Below are 21,549 nucleotides of genomic sequence, written 5' to 3' on the forward strand. Positions count from 1 at the left end.
GACATCAGTGTTGGTCCCAAGGGTGTGCTGCCTTCTCCTTTCTTCCCAAGACAAAAAGATTCTACATGTTGCCTCAACAACAACAAAACCCCAGTAAATTGTAAATTCTGTTAAGTAGTCAACAATCTCTTTTGTAGCTTCAGCAATCACTGACCTTTGGAATGCAAATGCTTCTGGATTGCTAAAAGCCAGGGAGGAGCTCTTTCTACCTTTTTTCTCATAGAAGAACCTCTCAGAAGTCAGAATTTGTTGCAGGGAAAACTGGAGATTATCCTGAAATTTGGCTCTTTAAATTAGAAATACAATGAATTTGTAATTAGAAAATGAAATGCAGGTGAACATTCAAGTACTTCATTTGCGTGCACTACCAGCGCCAATTTGTGCCACAAATTGGCTTGTGGATACTAAATAAGGAGACCAACATCTGGACACAAATTGTGTCATGAAATTAAACTTGCTTTCTGAAAATGTATCCCTACCAAACATATAAATTTACAGGCCATAAAGATGTCACACATCTTTCAGTTTTTGGAGTGTTCTCAAATTAGCTCACATTAAGAAAGTATCATGCAGCCTAATGGTCTAACATTTTGCTAGAACAAATGGCAATGAATATCCAATATCAATACATTTATCAATTACCACTTATCTGTATACCAAATACAATCAATTATTAAATGTAAATAAAATAAATCTCTTAAAAATTGATTTCTCAGATGAGAGGAAAATCTAGTTAGCAAGCTGAGTGTGAAATTTACATGTAGTTCATGAAAAAGTGATTACTTACGGAATTAATTGATTTTAGAAATCAATCTGAGGATGTAAAATTATGGCATAAAAAGGAAATGAATCTGAAGATCTGTTTTATGTCCATGAGAAGGCTGTTTATTTTTTCCTTCCACGCACAGCCAATCCCAGAAGCTGTGATCCACCAAGAAATCCCTACTCAAAGCCATATTTCCCATTATCCATCTTCATAACAAACTCTTGCCCCTTTCTCATTCCCCTCATAGCTGAATTGTTTGTCCACAACTGGGTTATGTCCTGATTTGGTGTCAGCAATTCCTTTCTCAGAAGTCTTGATACTGAGATTTAGTTTTCAACCTGTCAAATCGTCACTCAGAAATGCATCTTCTTACAAATTACTTCAATCACAAAACCTCCCATCTTTCAGACACATTTCAGTGCTAGCGATGTCTGCCTTATCCCTTCATCTTTTTCTCGAAGTTTCTCTGTGCCTCTCTTCCTGTTGCTCCTTATATGCAAGATGTTCAGGCTGCTCCTAAATACTTGTTTGTTTTGACTGTCTCACCTATGTGAGCTGAAAGGACAAGGTGTAAGAGAATCTTCCAAATCAGCAAGTCCTTTACTGGTTGCTCTGCATAGACTTACTGCTCACCTTTGAAGCACCCAGCACAGTGCTATTTGGCTCAGAATTCCTGACGAGTTACTAAGAGCTTTTCCACATTCTTGGAGCAGTTTAAGGAAAATGCAAGCTCTGATGTCAACCCACAACGAACAACCTTGCATGATCTGGGGCTAGCATTTTGAGGTTTTCTCTTTATCACATTAATCCAAGGCACTATTGGGAACTTAAAAAGGATTTTTCCATCCTTGACAAGTAAGGCTGCTGACCGTAGTGATTCTGTCCCAACATAAACACTTAGGTATTGTATAAATTCCAAGGTTTACTATTGGAATAGATGCCATACTCCTTTATGGCAACTAGGATTGCTGCAAAACTTGTCACCTGTCTTTCTTCCACGGCACTGCTATTAATTCTGAAAAAGCCACCACTTGCACATGTTGGGCCGGCACACCCTTCTGGAGCCCTCCTGGGTGCGAGGAAGCTGCTACGTTCTACTAGAGCGACCTCGCTGCCAGGAAGGAGCCTATGTCCCCCAACCTCCCCAAGGAAGAACCCACTGCTCGGGAGAGCAACACTTCTTCGGCCGGGGCCGGGGCCGGGGCCAGTTCCCTCTCCCCTCCGCCCCACCACAGCCGCTCGCCGGGCCTAGTTGTCATGGAGACCAGAGAGGCCGGGCCCAAGGCAGCAAAGCGCCCGTTGATTGGTTGCGGGGCAGAGTCCAATCGGAGGGGAGGGTGTTCCGGTGGTGTCAAGATGGCGGCCAGGTAAACACAGCCCGGGGGGAATCCCGGCGCCTGGGTTGTGGTGAGGGGTGCCGGGGGTGTGCGGGCTGGTCGGCAGCGCCGTCGGGTTGTGGGCGGAGGGATGGGGCGGTGTCCCCCACCGCTCCCCACCCTGGCTTGGAGCGGCTTTTCGCTTTGCGTCGCTTCGTCCGGAGCGGGCTGCTTTCGCTTCGCCGGCCTGCCCCCTTCCCGAGCGGGCTCTTCTCTCTGTCCTTCCCCCCGGGGGCCGGCGGAGCTCGCCCGTAGCCTGCCTTGCCCTCCGGGCGAGGGGAGGCGGTTGCGCTGCCCTGGGAAGCGATGGAGGGGCTGGCCGTGCTCCTCCGCCGCCCGTGGAGAGACCGGAGGCGTTCGCTGCAATATCGCCCTTAAACTGAAAGCAGCTATAAACAAATGCGAAGTGATAAAACTGTAAAGAACACGGAAGAAAAAAAAGAGCTAGTAGCTTCAACCTGTGCACTTAAATCCACTGTATCTCTCTGAAATAGTAAGTATTAGAAGCTTTATAATGTGGTTGTGTAAAACATCTAATGGTAGTTACTTTTGTCAAGAGAAATTAAAATATTTCTGATTATGTGTTTTGCTATTTCTGTTTCTCTGTTCTGCAGGCTGATTATAGTGCAGAATGGGTAAGCTTACGTAACTCTGGTGTCTCTGCAGTGACTTGAAGTGGCTTGGACTCGTTTAAACTGGAAGATGTGGAGTGGACTGTTACCTCCAGGACTGAACGAAAGTGATGTTGACTTTAGCTCTGATGAGGGAGAGGAGCCACATAGTTCCTTTGCAAAGGAAGATGCAAAAGAAGATACTGAAAGAGTTCAGCTTTCTGAATTCCAGGCAAATGGACCTGAAAGTGAAGCCATCAGTGAACCTGTTTTGCTGTCAGTGACAGATGGAGAAAGCGAATCTCAAAAGTGCCCTTCTGGAATTTCTTTAAATATGTGGAATGTGGGTATCGTTACAGGGCTCCAAATGTCCAGGCCATAAATGCAACATACTCAAAGTCAAATGGCTAATTTTTAAATTAAAATAACTCAATGTTGAATATTCAGTATATAAATCTGAAACAAAATAAAATATAATCAAAGTGCAGTCATGGTAATATACCTTAGAGTGTTTCAAGCGGGGTGGACAGGGATTTAGACAGGAAATAAATGTAGCTTCCCCCCCCTCCCCCCCAATGCTGTGGTGATTGAAAGCACAGCAGGGAGATGTTTGGATAACTATACATCGCATAAAGACTTGCATGTTCAGTAATGTATGTGCTCTGACCTTCTTCATATCTGCTGTCTGCATTAGTAAGGATTTACAGCTGACTATATCAGCCACTGCACTGGTGATGCTTATCTGCAAAGTAGGGGTGTACCCTTCTGCTTTCTGTAGGGGTTGGTTGTAGGCATTCAGACTCATAGTTGCTTATAACCTCTTGATTTTCCTGTTGCATGTAAAGGCTGAAAAAAGTAAATACAAACAAAGCAATCTATGCTTTAGACTTTTAAGTTGAAATAAGAATTGGCAAAAACTAGTTGCTGTCCTCCACCTATCAGTCCATGTCTGTAGCCTGTGTGCAATAACGATACATTGAATAGCTCAGGAGTGCACAACCAGCAAAAGTGTATTCATTGTCATGTTCCGTGAGAAAACTGTCAGGTTTGAATAGTCCTGGGATTTAGGGTGGGCAGAAAGTCACAGAGAGGTGATGAAAAATTAGAGCTAATTCCAGTTTAACACTATCAGAGTTGGCTGCTCTTAATGCTTTAAAATTTAATATAATTGATATAACAAGGTACTGTGGATAAATAAGGTATTGGGACAGCATTTCTCTGCACACTACGCATTTTTTTTTTGAAAAGGGAAAAAATTAAAAAATACTGATTTGCCTTTTCTTGATCTTACAGAAATTTTTGGAGCTTCAGAAGAAAAATCATGAAATGAAAACCCAAACAAATCAGGGAAACAAAGGCCGAAAAAGAAAACGCCACAGAAAAGGTGTTCTATATAATTACAGAATTTATTTTCTCAAAATAGAATTAGTATCAAATACAGTGGAAGTGGGATTTGCTGGTTTGTGGGGTTTTTGTTGATTTGGCTTGTTGGTTGGGGGTGGGGGGTGGGTGTTGTTTGGATTTTTGTTTGGTTATTGTTTTTTAGTTTTGGGGTTTTTTTGCCAAGAATTGAATGCCTGAGTAGGTGTATTCTAGCTATTACCTAGGACTTTCTTTTTCCAGTTGTATACATCACTTGTAGGACTAGGTTATAAATTGCTACTTAAAGTTCAAGTAGTACTTATGTCCTGTTTAAAAAGGAGGTAGCACTTACATTTAGCCATTATAAATCAGTATTAAGTATTTCAGTAATTCTATAAAACATAGTTTTGTGTATGCTGGTTTAAACTTCTTCACAGATAGTGTAGGAGGTTCTTTGTATGAAAAGTGTTACAGTTGAGTAGTTTAAATCCACATGATCATTGGGTAAAAATCCTTGTACGTCAATCTTGCAAAGGAAATGTGACCAATTAGAGTTCTGTTAACTTCATTGGATGCCGTGGGGTATTACTGTGTAATGTTGGATTTTATTTTCTTTTTTCCCCCTAGAAAAACAGAAAAAGAACAATGAAGTGACTAAGAGGTATAACCAGGTCAATGTGATGATCTGAGGTCTGTTTTTAATATCAGGCAAAACTTGTAAAAAGCTTGACCACCACATGCATGGCCAAAGCCCAGCTTTGAACATTACCTAAAATACCTGCTGAAGTTGTTCAGTGTCTCTGTCGGGCAGGCTAAATTTGATTCCAGTGATTTCTTGATGGACTATATTGCTTTATTTTTAAAAATAGCACCAACGTATTATTTAATGTAAAATGGACTTACTGTTATTCCTCATGAAGTTTTGCATGAAATTGCATACAAGCTTGCTTTCAAGATTGTGGCATTACACTTAGAGGGGAAGGAAAAATTAATTTCAGTTCCATTAAAAACTGTGAATGGGTGAAAAAAGCATGTCTGCCAAATGGAAGAATTTCTTCTAGCATTGAAAAGAATATTACAAGTTGTGGAAACGGAACTGGTTATATTAATGACTTTGTTTGCTTGTTTTTAGTAGTCAGCAGTTGGCAAATGAAGACAAATGGAAAGAACTTACACAGTACTTTGGAATCAATGATAGATTTGAATCACCTTTGGATAGCAGGGCTCCACAAAAGGTGACTGTTGATACAAAAGCAATGTTAGCTTGTACTTGGCAGTAAAAGAACTCAGCCTTAACTGAGATAGGAGTAAAGCTGAGACTATTTGAAAGTGAGTAAATGATCAAGTCACTCTGAGGAAGTGTACATTTCTAATGAATTTTCTTTTAGATATCACATGAATTGTACTTGTATTGAAAGGTTGCTGTGCTTTCGAGACAGTATCCATGCTTGTTTCCTGTCTGATTTTTGTCTTCTGTTATCATGAGAGACAGAAGACTTCATATGCATTGTTTGACTTGTTTGTTTTGTTTTGTTGGGGGGTGTGTGTTGGTTTGTTTTGTTCTTTTTTAGTTGTGTTTTAACTTTAAAATGTGTCAAGTAAAGGTGGCTATAGGAATTAGAGGGCCAAACCTACCATACAGCTTTACTGGATTTATAACACATTCTATTTATAAATATTACTGTGTAACCAGTCATATTTGAAATAACTGGTACAACACAATGGACAAGTAAAGAAAGTCACTATGTTGTGAGTTCCTGGTAGCACTGTTTGTTCTGTAGTTCTTCTAGTAAAAGCCTGTATAAGTTCTATGACATCAAATGTCCAGTTAGTCTTTTTTATGATATATTTTGTATTTTTCATTTGCCAAAAGTAAGTTTCTGCATGCAAATCATGAGACATTGTGCACTTCTGCCCGAGTTCTTACTTTTGGTGGGTATTTAGTTGTCATTAACTGCTCAGGATAGATCTGGAATAAGGCCCAAAGTGTTAAAATGAAGATACTCTCCATGAAAGTTCAAAGATTTTATCAGTAGTGGAATGTATGTCTTATTACTTTCAGAAAAGACATCTAGCAGAATTGGTTAGCACTGCAACTTTCAATTGTGCACTTTTTTTAACTTCCACCTGAATAATTCAAGTGTGATACTTGCAGATCACTGTTTCTCAAGAATTCTGTTTGCGTTTTTGCTTTACTCTTTTAAAAATGTATATGTTAGAAACTGTCAAATGTATTTTCTTTAATATCACTAATAGGTAAAACCAGTGAGGCTGTAAATTCTCTTGTTACAAGACAGTTGAGTTTTTTGTGAAATTCTGAAGTCAGTGTCTACTGCTGTGCTACCATTCTGTACTCCTTCAGAAGTTTCCAACTATAATTTCCAGTAAATATTTACTTTTTATTGTTACGTTATTTGCAAATGTTGTTATTAAACAAGTTTCGTTGATCATAAAGGTTATTTTCTTATTTTCAGAGGTTAAATTCTGAAGCTTTTTCATTGTTTTCTATAGGATTGCTAGAATTTTTAATTTATTAGCACAGCAGAGTGGCATCATGCCAGAACTCAGTTTTTGGATAAAGATAAGATCTTAGAACTGTAATGATACAGTGGTAATTGCCATTCTTCATGTTACCTGACACATATATTTCACATTTTGTTTAGAAAGCTCCAGGGATGGAAGAGATAAGCCAGATCTTCAGATGAAATTTTATTGTGACAGGCATAAACTCGTCCGTGTAATTTTTTTAACCTACAGTATTATCCTGCACATAAGGTGGAACTAATGCAATGATTTGTGCTCAGGCAGCCTTTCAGTGAGTTCTTAATTATACTGTCCATTACAATACATAGACAAAGTAATTTGTGTTACATAGAAATTACAGGTTTATGCAGTATCTTAAAATAAATATGAAAGAAATATTTTTAGAAAGGAGATGCTCCCTTTAAACATGTTATTTCTTTTAGTCCTAAAGATATTTGCTTTTCTTTTTCTAGTCTGGCCTTGAACTTAGCATAGAGAAGTCTGTGGCTGAAGGTGACATTGATAAGGCTGAGGAGCTGAGTGATAGATTAGCCACTCGTGAGGTAAGTGAGCTATTAACAAAAGCTCTGAGGAAACATTTTAGTTTTGTACATCTGTACAAAAAATGTCATAACTAAAATAGCATTGAAGATTGTTTGGGCCATCTTTCCTATTTCCTAAGCAGATTTCTGTCAGTGATTGAAGGATTTTGCTGCTGATCTAGTAATGCTTGGACAGCTGTCGCTATGTATAAGAATTAAAAATACAACCATGAACATTACCTTGCTTTAAAGCCTTCGTGCTGACCCCACAGGTCAGAGGAGTCAGTAACTGGTCATATATATTGAGCTTCTGATTTATTTTTTTTTGCGTGTTGCAAGCCAAGAAGATGTGAGTAGGATGTTCCCTTCCTGTCGCTTCCCCGCGCCTCAGATTTTTCTTTGCGTTCCCTCTCCCATAAGCTTGGAAAGCGTAAAGAAAGGTAGAGATTTAGCAAGACATTCCCAAATAAGGACAGGTATACCCAAACTTGTGCACCAGTGCTCCCCCCCACCCTTATGTATTCTTGTGATCAGGAGTTTATGGCTAGAAGAATGCTGAAGAAGAATGGGAGTTGATGGATGTCAAACATATTGCTGTAGCCTTAGAATAATGTTTATAGAATGAATGGATTTTTTTAAATTGTCATCATTTTTTTTAGAATATAAATGCATATCTAAAAAAAAAAAAAAAAATCCAGGTGAGAGAAACTTCATTTTTGCAAGGTGTTGTCTTGTTAGTTGGTATATCTGAGCAATTTCATGAAGGCTATGCTGCTCTCTGCTACAAAAATTGGACCCTTTAAATTTGTATGTAGGTCTGAGTTAATTCTTAAACTGATGAGGAATTGCAATTTCATATAAGAAATAGTTAAATTGGTGCACTTCTGGTAGGTAGTAGCAGCTGAAGTACGTAACAAATCCATGAAAACTGTTGTGCCCACTGCTATTTGTGCGTGGGGGAGAACATGCAAAGGAAGAAAATTAGGATAAAAGCTAGTTGGAATAGTTGTGAAGCTAGGTAAGAAAATAAAGTACTATTTGAGATGAGTGGAGAAGCTGTCATTTTTAAGTCATCAGAGCTATATAATTTGAGCTGTAAATATTCTAGATTTATATTAGAAATTAATTATAGAATTTTTGCTTTCATTCCTCTATCTTGCATATTCTTCCATCTTCACAGAGGTAATGGAATTTTCTGTCCACTGTATATACTATCAAAATTCAAAAGTGTTAGAAAAGGATTAAGAAAGACAAATTCTGAATACTTCTCATTCTCATACAAATATTTAAAATGTTTCCTAAGTACAGGGTTCCAAGCTAAGCTTTAATGTAAAATTGCAGATTTAAATCTGTTTAATGTAATACAATATTGCAATGGCTTTAAAAAACAGACTGCTTTTGAAATGGGAAATACAGTTCTTAAGGCTCTCTAAGGTTAGGTGAAACTTACTGTTCCTCAGTGCGTGTTCTTAAACAATCCTTAAACTCCTACATTTAGACAGGGCAGTTTCTAATGACTAGACTCTTATCTGCCTTTTCACTGGTGATCACAAAACTTCAATTTGCAAAGATAACAGCTATTTATGGTGATGGGAATGTGTCCTAAAACATGTTCCCTTTAAGTCTGACCAGCATCTCACTGTTATACTGCTATATTACCTTTCGTGTCTACAACATGAGAAACTCTTGCTGTTCTCCTTCACAAATGTCGTTTTCCCATCTACTCTAAAGTGGTTAGAGTATCATAATCAATAAAACATACTGAGGTTCTAGTGCAAATTGTTTGACTATAAAAACAAATTAATGTAAGAAGTTTTACGGTTTTGTAATATTTATGATAAACTGTTATCTGATTTCGGTAGCCATGGAATTGTACAACATCTAGCATATCCCAGGTGCTACAGCAATGTATTATTATTTGTGGAACATTAGCTCCAAATTGTTGACTTTCAAATATTAGCATGTTGTAATTCTGAAGACAAAATGCTTGAAGCATTATTAGTATTCACAGCCTTGACTTGGTTTTGGTTAAGTGGGTTTATCTGAATAAATAGTATGTTGAAAGAAGGAAAGCTCAAATGACTCTGGCTTGATCTCATGAGGAGTTCTGTCGAGGCAGAATCCATGTGAATTCACTGGGGTTCTCTGCTGTGGTAAAGATGTGCTACATAGCCCACTGCAAGGTTCATTTTTCTTTGTGATTTTAAGAAGCTGTATTTTTTTTTAATGAATCTTTTAAAATACTTTTTATTCTAAAGAAATCATTCTAACAGTGACTCATTCTGATTCAGTGAAGAGCTATAGAAAAGGATTTGATTATGGAAAAGATTGATTCAAAAATCTTTGTTTTGTATACAGACAATAAAATATTGTTTTCATATTGTACAGTATTGATTCAATCACTGCTTTCCTTCTCTTTGCAATTTAAAGAAATGCCCCTTTTAAAACTCATTTTACATAATACTTCTTAGAAGTGAGTTAATTTTTAAAGAATGTGGCTATTTGTATCCCTCTAACTTCCAAATGCAACACAACATTGTGAGCAAGTCAGGCATGGAACTATACTATGACTGTATTGAAGTACACCACTTCTGAAGTCTCAAGAAATAAGTGGCTGAATTATTGTTCTTTTATCTCAACTTCATCTTTTTACGTATAGTTTTCATTTTTCTTGAGCAATGTTGCAGGGTTGGGTGCAAGGAGCGTATGAAAAACAGCTGCCTTCTGTTTGGGGTACAGCCCCCCTTGCAGCCATGTGAAAAATGTTCAGTGGGTAGGTGTTCTTTTTGAAATCAGGTGTATGGGGTTTTAATCGGCACCATTTTCTTTTGCAAGAAGCAGTGACTGGAACCTGCTGATAAAGCTTTTGCTTTGAGGCACAGATCCCAGAGTTCTTAAAGCCGTTTCCTGCCTTAATAAGTGAAACTAATTTTTGATGTATAACATTTATAAGCCTGTGAAACTGATAGGGCAGCTTCAGTATTTAGAAAAATGAAGCCAAAAATAAACAGATGATGAGAATAGGCAGTAAAAACATGTCCTGAAAAGCAAAGGAATGCCAAAATGATGCTGTCAATATGCTATCATTATGACACAGTGAGAAAAGGTGGTGTGTTTTTTTAAATCAGATTCCTTTAAAATCAGTGATGATTTAGGCAATGTGCGTAATCTAGCATCCTAAAAACCAAAATGATACTGCTTCAAGGTTTTGGGTCTTTTGGTTTCCATGCGGTACTTGTTGCAGGTTCTTTAAGGAAAATGTTACTGTACTGCTGTAAATGAGGCTTTGGGCAATATATTATTTGTTGCTTTCTTCTGCTTTGATGAATAAGCACAAAACTTGTCAATCTAGTAGTATTCGCAGTTTTAGATGGAGAGTTAGAACTTGGATACTTTATGCCTGAGGCTCTGTATTTACTGGTGACTACATGTGTGGATTCATATGTAGCTTTTGAGACTAGCTAAAAATGTGCTACCCTTTTTTATTGGCAGTTGCATTTCTATTATATTTACAAAATGAATTGTACTTACGTGGTGATGATGATAATCAGTCTAACTCTTGGCAAACCTCACTACGAAGTATTTACCCCTTGTCTCCTGTCATCATCCTAGTTTGTGGACTAGAAAAGTGATAGGGAGTTATCAGGGTAGCAGATCTCTTAACTGTAGCGTCCTTGGCCATCCCCACAGCATGTTCTTTTGTGAGATGTCCTGCTTTGCTAAGAGCTCTAGTGATCCTGAAACTCTCGATTGTGTTATCTTTGTGAAATTCTTCCTGAAAGAATACATGCCTATCTGCATTATGTTGTATGGAATAATTTAGGTCATCAGTAACTCTGCTTCTGTAGCTAGACTGCTTCTAGAACCCAGTCTAGCTTGAGCACCTCAGTGCTGTGGGGCAGTTATAGTATATAAGATCAACACTCTTTTAATAAATTTTTGTTGAGTATCAACCTAATCCAGGTGCATCATATTGTGTAATCTTAATTCACTGTGGATTTTTAAATACACTGTTAGACTGAATTATTTCTATAAAACCTACAACATAGTACTATTAGTATTAAATAACTAGCAATTCATTGCAGTGTGCATGGTATAATATGCACAGTTAAGGTTTATTATTGTAATCTGTTGCTGTCTTTGTTACAACATTCCAGGGCTTTCAGCATTGGCAGAGAGTCCTTTGTGTTTTAAAGTTCTGCTTTTCAAAATGTAGAATGGCATACCTAAAGCTATTGTTCGAACACTGCATTTAACAATGGCTTGTGGAACCTGAGAGATGCGAATAGAAGCGTTAATGTAAACGGAGGAGTTACCCCAAAAAATTCTGAACCTCTTAGAATGAAAGTTGTTGAGAGAATGAAGTTTATGTGGACACTTAGCTGAGATAAAATGATTTTCTTGGTGATGCTCTAGGGCAGGGTAGTTCAGATTTAATGGTAGCAGGTACTTGGATATGTAGCTGGGAACAGACACTTGGAATGATGTCAAATTTTCTAACACTTTTGAAAAACCTTTTTGGAATAATATCTTGACATCTGCTTTAATTGTTCCTACTGTGTTTGTGGGAATCTGCCTAGATTTTTTTTGAAGAATAAATGTTGATAAATTAGAGCACTGTGACTGCATAGTTGGAGGTATTTATCCTTTAGAGTAAAGAGGGTATGTGGAGATATCTGGTAATTTCACTTTGCTGTAAATCAGTTTCAATTTGGAGTGATAGTTGTAAAAAGTTCTTTTCCTAATTAAACCAAATAATTTTAAAAGGTGTCCCCCGCCCAATATATAAGCCTGAAAATATTTTTCCGATCTTTTTTTTCCCCTAGAGAAATAACTAATACCCTTTTCATAGTGCTTTTGTACTCAGATCATTGTGCGGTGTCTCAAGCAGCAGAATGCAGATTTCTTATGGCTCTAATATTTTTGAGAACTAATCTGGCTAAACCTCAAACTTTGCATTTACTTGTATTTTTTGTGTTAACCGCCTGGTAGGTAGGTGCCACGTTGTCTAAGAGTGCATTAGCCTGAGGACTGTAACTTGAATACGATAAAATAATCTTGACCATATTAGACTTACCTGTCAAAAGGAACTTTTAAAATATTTTGTAATTTAGTGTGCTAAATTACTGGAGTAGTTGTCAGTCTCTAAGTAGCACAGGCTGTTTGACAGCACTGTTCCTAAGTGCTTAGCTTAGTGGCTTCTGGCATTTTGGTGAAAGATTTTAAAAAAGCTGCAATTTATAGGGAAGCTATGGTATTGTAATCAAGCTTAAATAAAAGATCTACATCATAATTGAGGAAATTAATTGGCTAATCACAGGGATATCATTCTCATGTTACAGCAAGATCAGTCCTGCTGTTGTCTTCAAAATTTGTTGCATCAGTTTTGACCATTTTCTCATGATCAAATGAGTATTTCTTGCCTGTAAGTACCTTCTAGTCATATAATTTAGAATGGAAAGTACATGAGCAAGGTTGTATGTTGTAACCATTGAGAACCATTCTGGAAGCTGTTTTACATTTGAAAATCTGGGTAGGATATGATTGATCATGAGGTCACACACACATTGCGGTCTCAGATGGACAGGTTATAGCGTTTGATGCTCTTCTATTGGTAAAATAAGAATTTCCTTTCTAAATTCTGTGCAACATTCCCTATTTATCATAGTGCTTTTAGGTACCTGAAGAGATTGATGCAATTTTATATGGAATGTAACCAAGCACCAATTAACTTGGAAGGCTTGCCCATTGAAGGACCTGGGGTTAAAAAAAAAAAAAAAAAAAAAGAATTTATTTTTTTCATCTCTGAAGGATTTTCTTTCTAACACTTAGCAGAGGTGCTTCCAAATATCTCTCTTCATTGAGGTGGTTTTCTTTTAACCTTTGGAACATGGCAGGGTTATCACCTAGAATTACATTCTTATGCTCCCTTAATTATGTATATCTTTTCCTTAACAAACCTTAAAAAAAGATTTCAGATGTTACAAGTCTAATTAAAGAGACAGACAAAGCACAGTTTATACTGTAGATTTTTTTCTGCAGTTCAATTAATCAGCATGTTTTCTCTTTTAATTAAAACCATTTTAGTAAATTAAAGCCCACAGCAAAACACATATATAATTTGTTTGTAATTAGGTCTTAATTGGTGGTAGTTGAAGCTTAGCACCCTTGGTTTCTTTCTTCATGATTGCCATTTTATTAGCAGCCAGTCATTAATTAATCTTTTTTTCTAATTAGCTTATAAAACTGTTGATGGCACATTATTGTAAATGTGATTTTAAGTTCAAAGCTTGTTAATAAGCTTTCTTACTTAGAAGAACAGAGATAAAGAAATTGCTGAAAACAGTACTACAGTTCTTTTTTTAAAACTGCCTTTCTTATAAGGAGGCTGTGTAAAGCATCTAGCAGCTTATAGTTAATTTTTTAATGCTGTGTTTTCTCATGAATGGAGGAAGTTACTTGCATTTAAATGTTTAAATTTAGCAAAGACCTTAATATTAGAACAGTTTTCTGTCCTTGCTCCATTACTGTGTCATCCAAATATAATTTGATGTTGTAATACACAGCATAAAAATACAACAAAGGTATTACAAAGTATTTTACAGTGGAAGTTGGGCACATCATTGAAAGGGGACAATTTTCACTGCAAAATCCACTTGGTATTCTTGTTTGCTTTATATATTTCATATACGTCAGCAATGGATAACATTCCATAACATAAAAGGAGAAAATCATTGCTAAAGGCAAGCCTGAAATAACTAGATTCATATTTGATGAGAAACTGTAACACTGTATTAAAAGGCTGTTTGGCTTCTCTGGTATGATCATAGGATATTTCAGGACCTGTTTGAATATAGATGTTTTGTTAGAGCTTCTGTAGGTTTAAGCATTTTGTATATCATACCTAAATATTTCTGGAGCAGTTCTTGAATTTGGTGTCTCATTACTCATATCATTCAGCATTTACATTGCATGGTGCTATTGTAATGAAACGTCTTCGCTTTATGATATCTAATGTTAATAGTCAAGATTTTCAAGGAAGTTTTCTGGAAGTTACAGTAGATTCTGTTGCAACTTAATAAAAATGTTTACTCTTCTGCCTGAACTTCACATACTATTTCAACTTCAGCCATTTCTTTGCTTGTTTTAAAAGTGTTTTATGATGCTGTGCAAGAAACACTAGAAAGGGATAGCTGACAAGGAAAAAATTAAAAATTGGATAAAAAGTAAATGAATAATGTCATATTACTAAAAAGATGAGAGGCTAATTTGTGCCGACTTTTTGCTAATTTTGTTCAAGCCTCAAAATGAGGAGCTGTCACCCGTTCTGTGTAGCACTGATGACAGTGCCAATGATCCATGAAATAAGCTGCCGCTGGCTTTGTTCTGATAAGAATGAACAAATCTGCACAATGTACGGCTCCCAGAATCTCATTTTCATACTTGCATGCAGGCTAAAAGAAATAAGCTGTTTGCAGGCTTGATTAATCAGACATTTGAGGGTTTTTTGTCTCTTTGATCTCTTTCGTCTCCTAGGTAACTTGCTTGACATTAATGTTGAGCTTGAGTAAAGACAATCAGGAATTGTAGACCAAACTGATATAAAAATTAAAGACCTTAACACTTTAAGTACTCCAGTAATGGTTCCGCTTTACTTCAGAAAACATCTGTTTTCATTTAATTAAAGAACAAAAGAGAATGGCATAAATATTTTTCAGAGACCTGTTATTCCATAAAAAGTTAAAGTATGATAATTGGTATTTTTAAATAAATGCCTTGAAACTGTTCAAAAAGAAGCCATGCTTCAGAAATTTGTTACAAGGTAACAATTTCAGATGAGTAGAAAATTTATGAAAAATAACGGATAAGGAATTTTCATTTATGCTGCATTAACCGTCCAGAGTAAGATATTTGACATGATTATCGGTCAACTTTAAAATGGAAAGGTCTTTGCCCTGTAGAAACTAAGTTGTTTTTTTTTTAAGTTTGTCTTAATATATATATATATTGTGTTACAAGGATGAACCGTTATATCAGCTTTACTACCCAATATGATTTACACACTTTAAACCTGTAAAATTGAAAGGAATTTAAAAAAAAAATGTCGCAGTGCGTTTGCTTGAGGTTATGCAGACGCTTTTACAAATCTTCCAAGTGGCTGTAAAGATGAATGCCTCAAGGGTCTAGCCAGGGCCCTGCTTTTCCAACCAGCTAAAGCCCTTATCTTAAATCCAAGCAAAGTACCATTAATCTTTTTGAAAGACCTTTTATGGCTTTTAATATATCCCAAATTAGAACATTTTACACCCTTGGTTCCTGAAATATGGTGATAAAAAGCCTTTAGAGCTTAATTTTCCTTACTGCGTGCTCTGACCAATTTGCAGTTCTTTGTGATAATGTTTAGACACCTTAATTAAAATGCAGCAAAATATTGGATGTTCTATATGGAAAATGCTGATACTTTGACTACACAAGAAATTGTTGTATATATTTTTATTCATGCTTTCTTACTTCTTTTAAGACCGTATTTTATTGAGTTATCTGATGACCTGAAATGTTGGGGGTTTTTAATGTAAAACCCATTGACCAAGCCTTTATGGATTTCTCTTGTGGGGGGCAGGGAGGAAGTGAAGATGTATGTCTGGGTGTGGGTGGGAGCAGAAGATGTTTAATCTGACTAACACGTTTGGGTTTATTTATATGCAACATAGTTGTTTGTGTCTTGAAAATTTGACTCTATGTAGCCTAGAAATGATAACATTAATGCTGCAAAACGTTTCTCCTTTTACTTCTGCATACGCCACAGAGGATCATATTATCCCATTTTTTTTCCATACTCTTCAAAGATGGAAGAACTCGTTCTGTCTTCCAAGAAATACAGATCAAAAGATTTTTCTGCAGCACTTGTGTATATTTGTATAAGTGTTCAATAGGCCACTAGAATATATTTTGAGGAGATGCTGTTATTCATCACATAAGAGTTAATTTTCAAGCATGTTAGGAAGTAAAATACAGTTCAAAAATGATGGCGTGGTTCTGCTGATTGACTGGCTTCAGCCATCAAATTGCTCTGCTTTTTAAGCTAATATTTAGTCCTGTTTCAATTAACAAGTAAACATTTTTTGAATATTTTTAGGCGAGTTTTTTTAAGCATTTTTATACTGCAAGTATTTTAAAGTTAATTGCTGCCCTAAAATATTAAGTGACAATGCAAATAAGAGAATGTTATGTTCTAGTCTTTGACTTGAGATTTGGCAGTTCGGATGTTAGCACTGAATTACTACTGATTATATAAAATGTTAATGCTCAGAGGAAAAATTATGTAGCTAACAATATAAAAAATTTTGAAATTCTGGTCACATGAATTATTTTGTGCATCAAGGTGATTCCATAAGTACATGTTTATGACCTTATAACATGTGTAAATAGATGAAAAACTTGTTTAGCATTATTTTGCACATTTTCCTTTTAAACTAGTACACTTACCTCTCAACTGCTTGTATTGCTGACGTTTAGAGCCTCAGAGCACCAACTGATGTTGTGCTTACTGCCTCCGTGCATGTAGACTTCCAAAGCCTTCTGCAGAAAGGCTGCTCTCTTGATTCTTGAACCCTGAAAGGACCATAAGATAGAATAGCTTGTAGCAATACTGTTTTGTTTCGGTTTGTTAACAAAATGATCGGGGTACCAGCCTGCCTACAGGGTAGGTGTTTGATGAGAGAGTTGTAGAAGATGCGTCAGTGCATCTATGCCTGAAGATGCGCTCTTGAGTTCTCTCGCATCTTACCTGGATAAAACGTGTCTCCAAGTAAATAAGAATTGCCAGCATAGATGCCGCAGATTATTGAAGTGTATTACCATTAATAATGGCAATTTACCCAAAGTGTTAAGGAGTGTTCTTTCACTTGGGCCTCCCATGCCTCTCTTGTTTGATGCTCCCATGGCATTTTGGGGAATTTAGCAGATCGAGTCAGAAACATGTTAGCTAATTTTGGTAGGTTTGGACTGGATAGGAAGAAAAGCTGTTTGTCCACATCACGGTTTGTAGCAATTTTGGCTAAAGGAATTGCTTTGCTGTGGAGAAAAATGGTAACTTTTGAGACCAAAATCTTCTGTAATTTGTAATTTAGTTGCAGATAGTATCAAGTCATGACAGCAATAGCAAAATATAACTATAATGAACAAGTTATGAATGCTGATTCAGGAAAACAATCTGGTCGTAGTTCACAGTACCTTCTTGCTTTGTTCTTTTTTCCCCCTTGACATTCACCAAAGTGAACTTAATTCTCACAGTGTGAATAAGTTTATGAAATTAAAGTGGTATTCACCTAGAGCCTATTATGACCTTATTTGAAAAGCATGCATATTATCACACTAATAATCTAAAAGCTAGTAATGTGAAGTCTAAATGCCAGATGGACTCTAAGGACACTGCTTCATTTACTTTCTGGACAGACTGATTAGAACATGACTACTGCTACTACTGGAAAATGTGTGGTAATAGCAGCTCTGCCTGTATAAAACTGTCTTTTTGGCTGTTTTTTGTGTTGGTAAGACCTGATACTATTGTGTTAGCGCAGCTGAGGTGACAGACTGGTCTTAATTATTAAGACTCTGTGTGTATGTATATGTATGTCTATATAGTTATTAAAAAAAAACAACCAACAAACAAACAAAAAAAGGATCTAGCAGGCTATTTGTCTTTGTTTTTATTCTTGAAAAACAAAGGGTTTGGTGGAGAGGATTGTTTGCCCCAGGATCATACTCTCCTGTATCTCCCTTGAGACATTCTTGCTTTTCTGATCTGATAGTACAGCATCGGCCTAATATTTGAAAGATACTTTAATATCTATTGACTTTTGAGAAACAATATCAGACCAAGTAATTTGTGAGGCTTAAATTTCATCTGAGCCATTTGCATCTATTCAGTTTTCCTTTGTTCCTTTTTATGTCTTAGCTTGGTGTGAAAATTGCCAAAGCTGCTGCTTGCCGTAACTTTGTAAAAGCCAAGCAAGAAGCAGAGGCTGCCCAAGAAGCTCAAAAGAAAAAGAAGCTTGCTTGGGGGTAAGTCATTTGAGTATGGAATTAAACATTTGTGGTTTCATTGGCACTAAGCGTATACAATACAATCTCAGTTAAATGTTTTCTTAGTTGAAATAGGCTTGTGCTAATCTTATTTGTTTGGTTTAACCTTGTTGGGTTTTGAGGGGTTTTGGGGCTGTTTTTTTTAGCCGTATATCAGACTTAAGTACAGAGGTTTTACCAGAATTCATGTATGGGTTACATGGCTATATTTGCCTTCATGTCTTTATTACACTATTAAAAATAAGTTTTTATTTTTGTTGTTAAGAATAGTATGGTTGAATACCTGAAACACACATGGTCATGAATCCTAATGTGGTTTTTGTGCTCTATTTCAGATTTGAAGCCAAGAAAAGATGGGAAACAAAAAGCAACATGGGATACATGTAATCATCCTGTTTTCCTCAGGAGTCAAATACCTGTTTTTACTTTGTGGCTACTTCTTAAATCTAAACACACAAAAAAAACCCAAAACAAAACCCAACACATCAAATTCCTAGTGTTTCTCTTAATGCTGTTAGACTGCAGTATCTTGTTTTGGCTCTCTTACAATGTAGCAAAAATACTATCTAAACATCAATACTATGTTAAATACCATCTTTTCCTCCAAAATATGAAAGTCTCAGATAATGCATGGTAGAAGGCATTTGGAGTCTGATAAGAGAACTCTCTGAAGTTGGAGTAACATACTTGGTCCGAATGTGTTCTATGCCACACTGCAGTTTCAATGCGTGGGTGTAAGGAGAGGGATAGTTTTCCTGCTACGGCTATACGGACTTAATGCAGCAAGAACTACTTTTCTGGTTGCTTAAAAGTTTGGGGGATGGCATTAAAGAAAAGCAAAACCACCTTACCTGTTTAAAACCATTATTATTTATGCATTTATGGGCCTAGTAAATACAAACAGAAAAAAATCAGCTGAAAAAGTCCATCGTCCCTCTCCTGGGAGGGCTCTGATACTATTTATCCTGTCCTGGTGCCATGTTCTTCAGAATACTTCCAACTCCCATCTTCCTTTTCTTCCCAAGAACTGAAGTTTTAAAAGTCCCAGTTTCTTTGAGCAGATAAAGTGTAGAAATACATATCTTGAAAAATATCTGAAATATGTTCTGTGGTGCAGTTAGCTGCACCCAAGAAACAGATGCAGATTTTACTCCAAGTCAAATGTTTTACAGATCAATTAGGATTTGAATATTTATGTTATAAGATTATAACAAGAATTGACGATAATGTTTCTTCAGAATTGTTCTCAGTGAAAAGTAAGGACATATTCAGAACTAATAGCTTTTCTCCCTGAAGCTCTTGCATATATGTTTAGTCACCACAATGCCTGAATTGAATTGGTAATGTAAATGTCAGTTATTGTTAACCAAGATTAATATGTTTCAGGCCAAAGGTATGGTATTAGCGTAATGGTGATTTACTATGTAAGTACTTGAGGCTAAAACAACTTGCCAACAAATAGCAAGTTTTATGGCACCAATTCGAAGAGTTTAGGTTTGCAGTCCAACATGGAATAGTGCATTTTTGTTCATTAGCCCTCAGGATGTTTGATTCTTTTTCTTTTTTAGCAGAACGTCTGATTTCTTTCACAAAGATGAGAGTTTGCAATATGGTAATCTGCAGTTAGCTGTAATTAGTTATGATGACAGAGTTGAATACAATTGCCAGGACTGTAAATCAGGGGCTAAACAGGTTTCTGCAGTATAACATCATAAATCTCACACGCTGTTTTACAAACTATATTACTTTAGAAACTTTGGTGTGAAAGGAAGCAAATGATGATATCTGTGTAAAGTGATTATAAAGGTAAATGACATGTTTACTTGTATAAACAGATTACACAATGAACCTTCATCAGGAGTTTTCTCAGTTCCAAATTTTCCTGTCGAAAACTTACAGGCACTCTGTCCATAACTTCTGTTACTCTTTTTAAGCAGCTGTTAGATACAGTTGACCTTTCTGCTTGTTATGTACTGAAAAGCAGAATGATGCTGATGTTTTCACCACCAAATTATCAGCAGTATTCCATTAAATGTTTAAAAGTAGTGTATATTAAATAGATGCTATACATTTTCTTGTAATAGTTGCTTTTAATAGTAACAGTGTTTATTAGTTAAATAAAAATCTTGATATAATTGCAAGAATCAGTGCTATTTGATACGAAAATGTGCTTTAAAAGAAATCCAAACCCTCAAAAACCAGCTATTGTCTGAGAAACTGCCACACTGTGTTTGTTGCAGCAGTGCATACCCAGCCACCTCTAATTTTTTTCACTTAACCAATTAGTTTTATGTTAGGCCATTAAATGTAACTATTTAGGTAGTATGCAGAAAATTTGCATTGGGTTACTTGTGTAATGAATTTAAAAAATACCACATTTCAAGGATTTTGATCTACCTAAAGTATTCACTTAGAATATTAGGTAATTCCCAGAATTATACCATGTTCAAAAAAAACCATGATTAACAGGGAGAATACAAAAGCTTAATACAGCTTTATAGAGATCATCTGAATACATAATAAATGAACACATAACTGTACCATTAATAAACATCCTCCTAAACTGCTGATCTGGTTCTAAGATGTCTTGCATTCCTGATGCTTTTTGTAAAGTGAATTTTGGCCAACGAGTAAAACTGCATTCTGAGATTTAACTTTCCCTGTTTTTAACAGTCTTAAAACAATCTAAATGCTTGTTTCAGTTAACTGAAACCTTTTTAATCAGCTTAAATATATAATCTCTTATAGTGAACTAAATGTGAGATGATGATTTGGAAAGGGGAATGTCCGTTCACAATTATCCAGTGCTCTGTGCACTGTTTCACCAAGCTCCTCATCGTACACTTCTCACTCGCGTTGGTGTCCTACTTTTTCATTTCTGCTCCCATCTGGGGATAGTCCAGACTCATATTCTTGCAATTCTATTGCATTCTAAGGCCTCCACAATCAATAAATAAATAATCAACTCCTGTGATCAAATACAACCAGTTTTGAAGTTTGACAGCAGCATACTAATACAATTGCTAGTATTTCTTAATACTGCATTCCTGAGCTCCTAAACCAAAGAGTGGCTGCAGGGACAGTTTGACAGATAAAAACTTATATATAGTTGTTAGAGTTTTAATAGTTTTTTGCCTGCAACCATAATCTGTATCATTATTTTTTTAGTTTAATTCTGTTGGACAAGTTTCAAAGATAAATATGGTGTGTAATAAGCCTTTGCAACCTCTAATTTGTGAAGGAGTGTCCGTCCAGTTAATACTTGCTCATTGAAGCAAGGGGTT

The 21,549-nt window shown here is 36.3% G+C and overlaps 1 protein-coding gene across 3 annotated transcripts; it reads left to right on the forward strand.

Annotated features, from left to right (window-relative positions):
* Nucleotides 1–2,001: 2,001 nt before the first annotated feature.
* On the forward strand, nt 2,002–20,409 carry FAM204A (family with sequence similarity 204 member A). 3 transcript variants are annotated; one of them, XM_075757783.1, is made up of 8 exons: nt 2,002–2,133; nt 2,809–3,096; nt 4,047–4,137; nt 4,743–4,776; nt 5,248–5,350; nt 7,112–7,201; nt 18,138–18,244; nt 18,601–20,409. In XM_075757783.1, exons 2-8 carry the CDS (start codon nt 2,845–2,847, stop codon nt 18,650–18,652), a joined length of 729 nt encoding a protein of 242 aa, XP_075613898.1. In that variant the 5' UTR covers nt 2,002–2,133; nt 2,809–2,844; the 3' UTR covers nt 18,653–20,409. The 3 variants fall into 3 exon arrangements, with proteins under 3 accessions (XP_075613898.1, XP_075613900.1, XP_075613899.1); XM_075757785.1 differs by having other exon boundaries at nt 5,251–5,350; XM_075757784.1 differs by lacking the exon at nt 2,002–2,133 and adding an exon at nt 2,500–2,635.
* Nucleotides 20,410–21,549: the final 1,140 nt, after the last annotated feature.

The sequence above is a fragment of the Balearica regulorum genome, chromosome 7, assembly GCF_011004875.1.
Source record: "Balearica regulorum gibbericeps isolate bBalReg1 chromosome 7, bBalReg1.pri, whole genome shotgun sequence".
NCBI lineage: Eukaryota > Metazoa > Chordata > Aves > Gruiformes > Gruidae > Balearica > Balearica regulorum.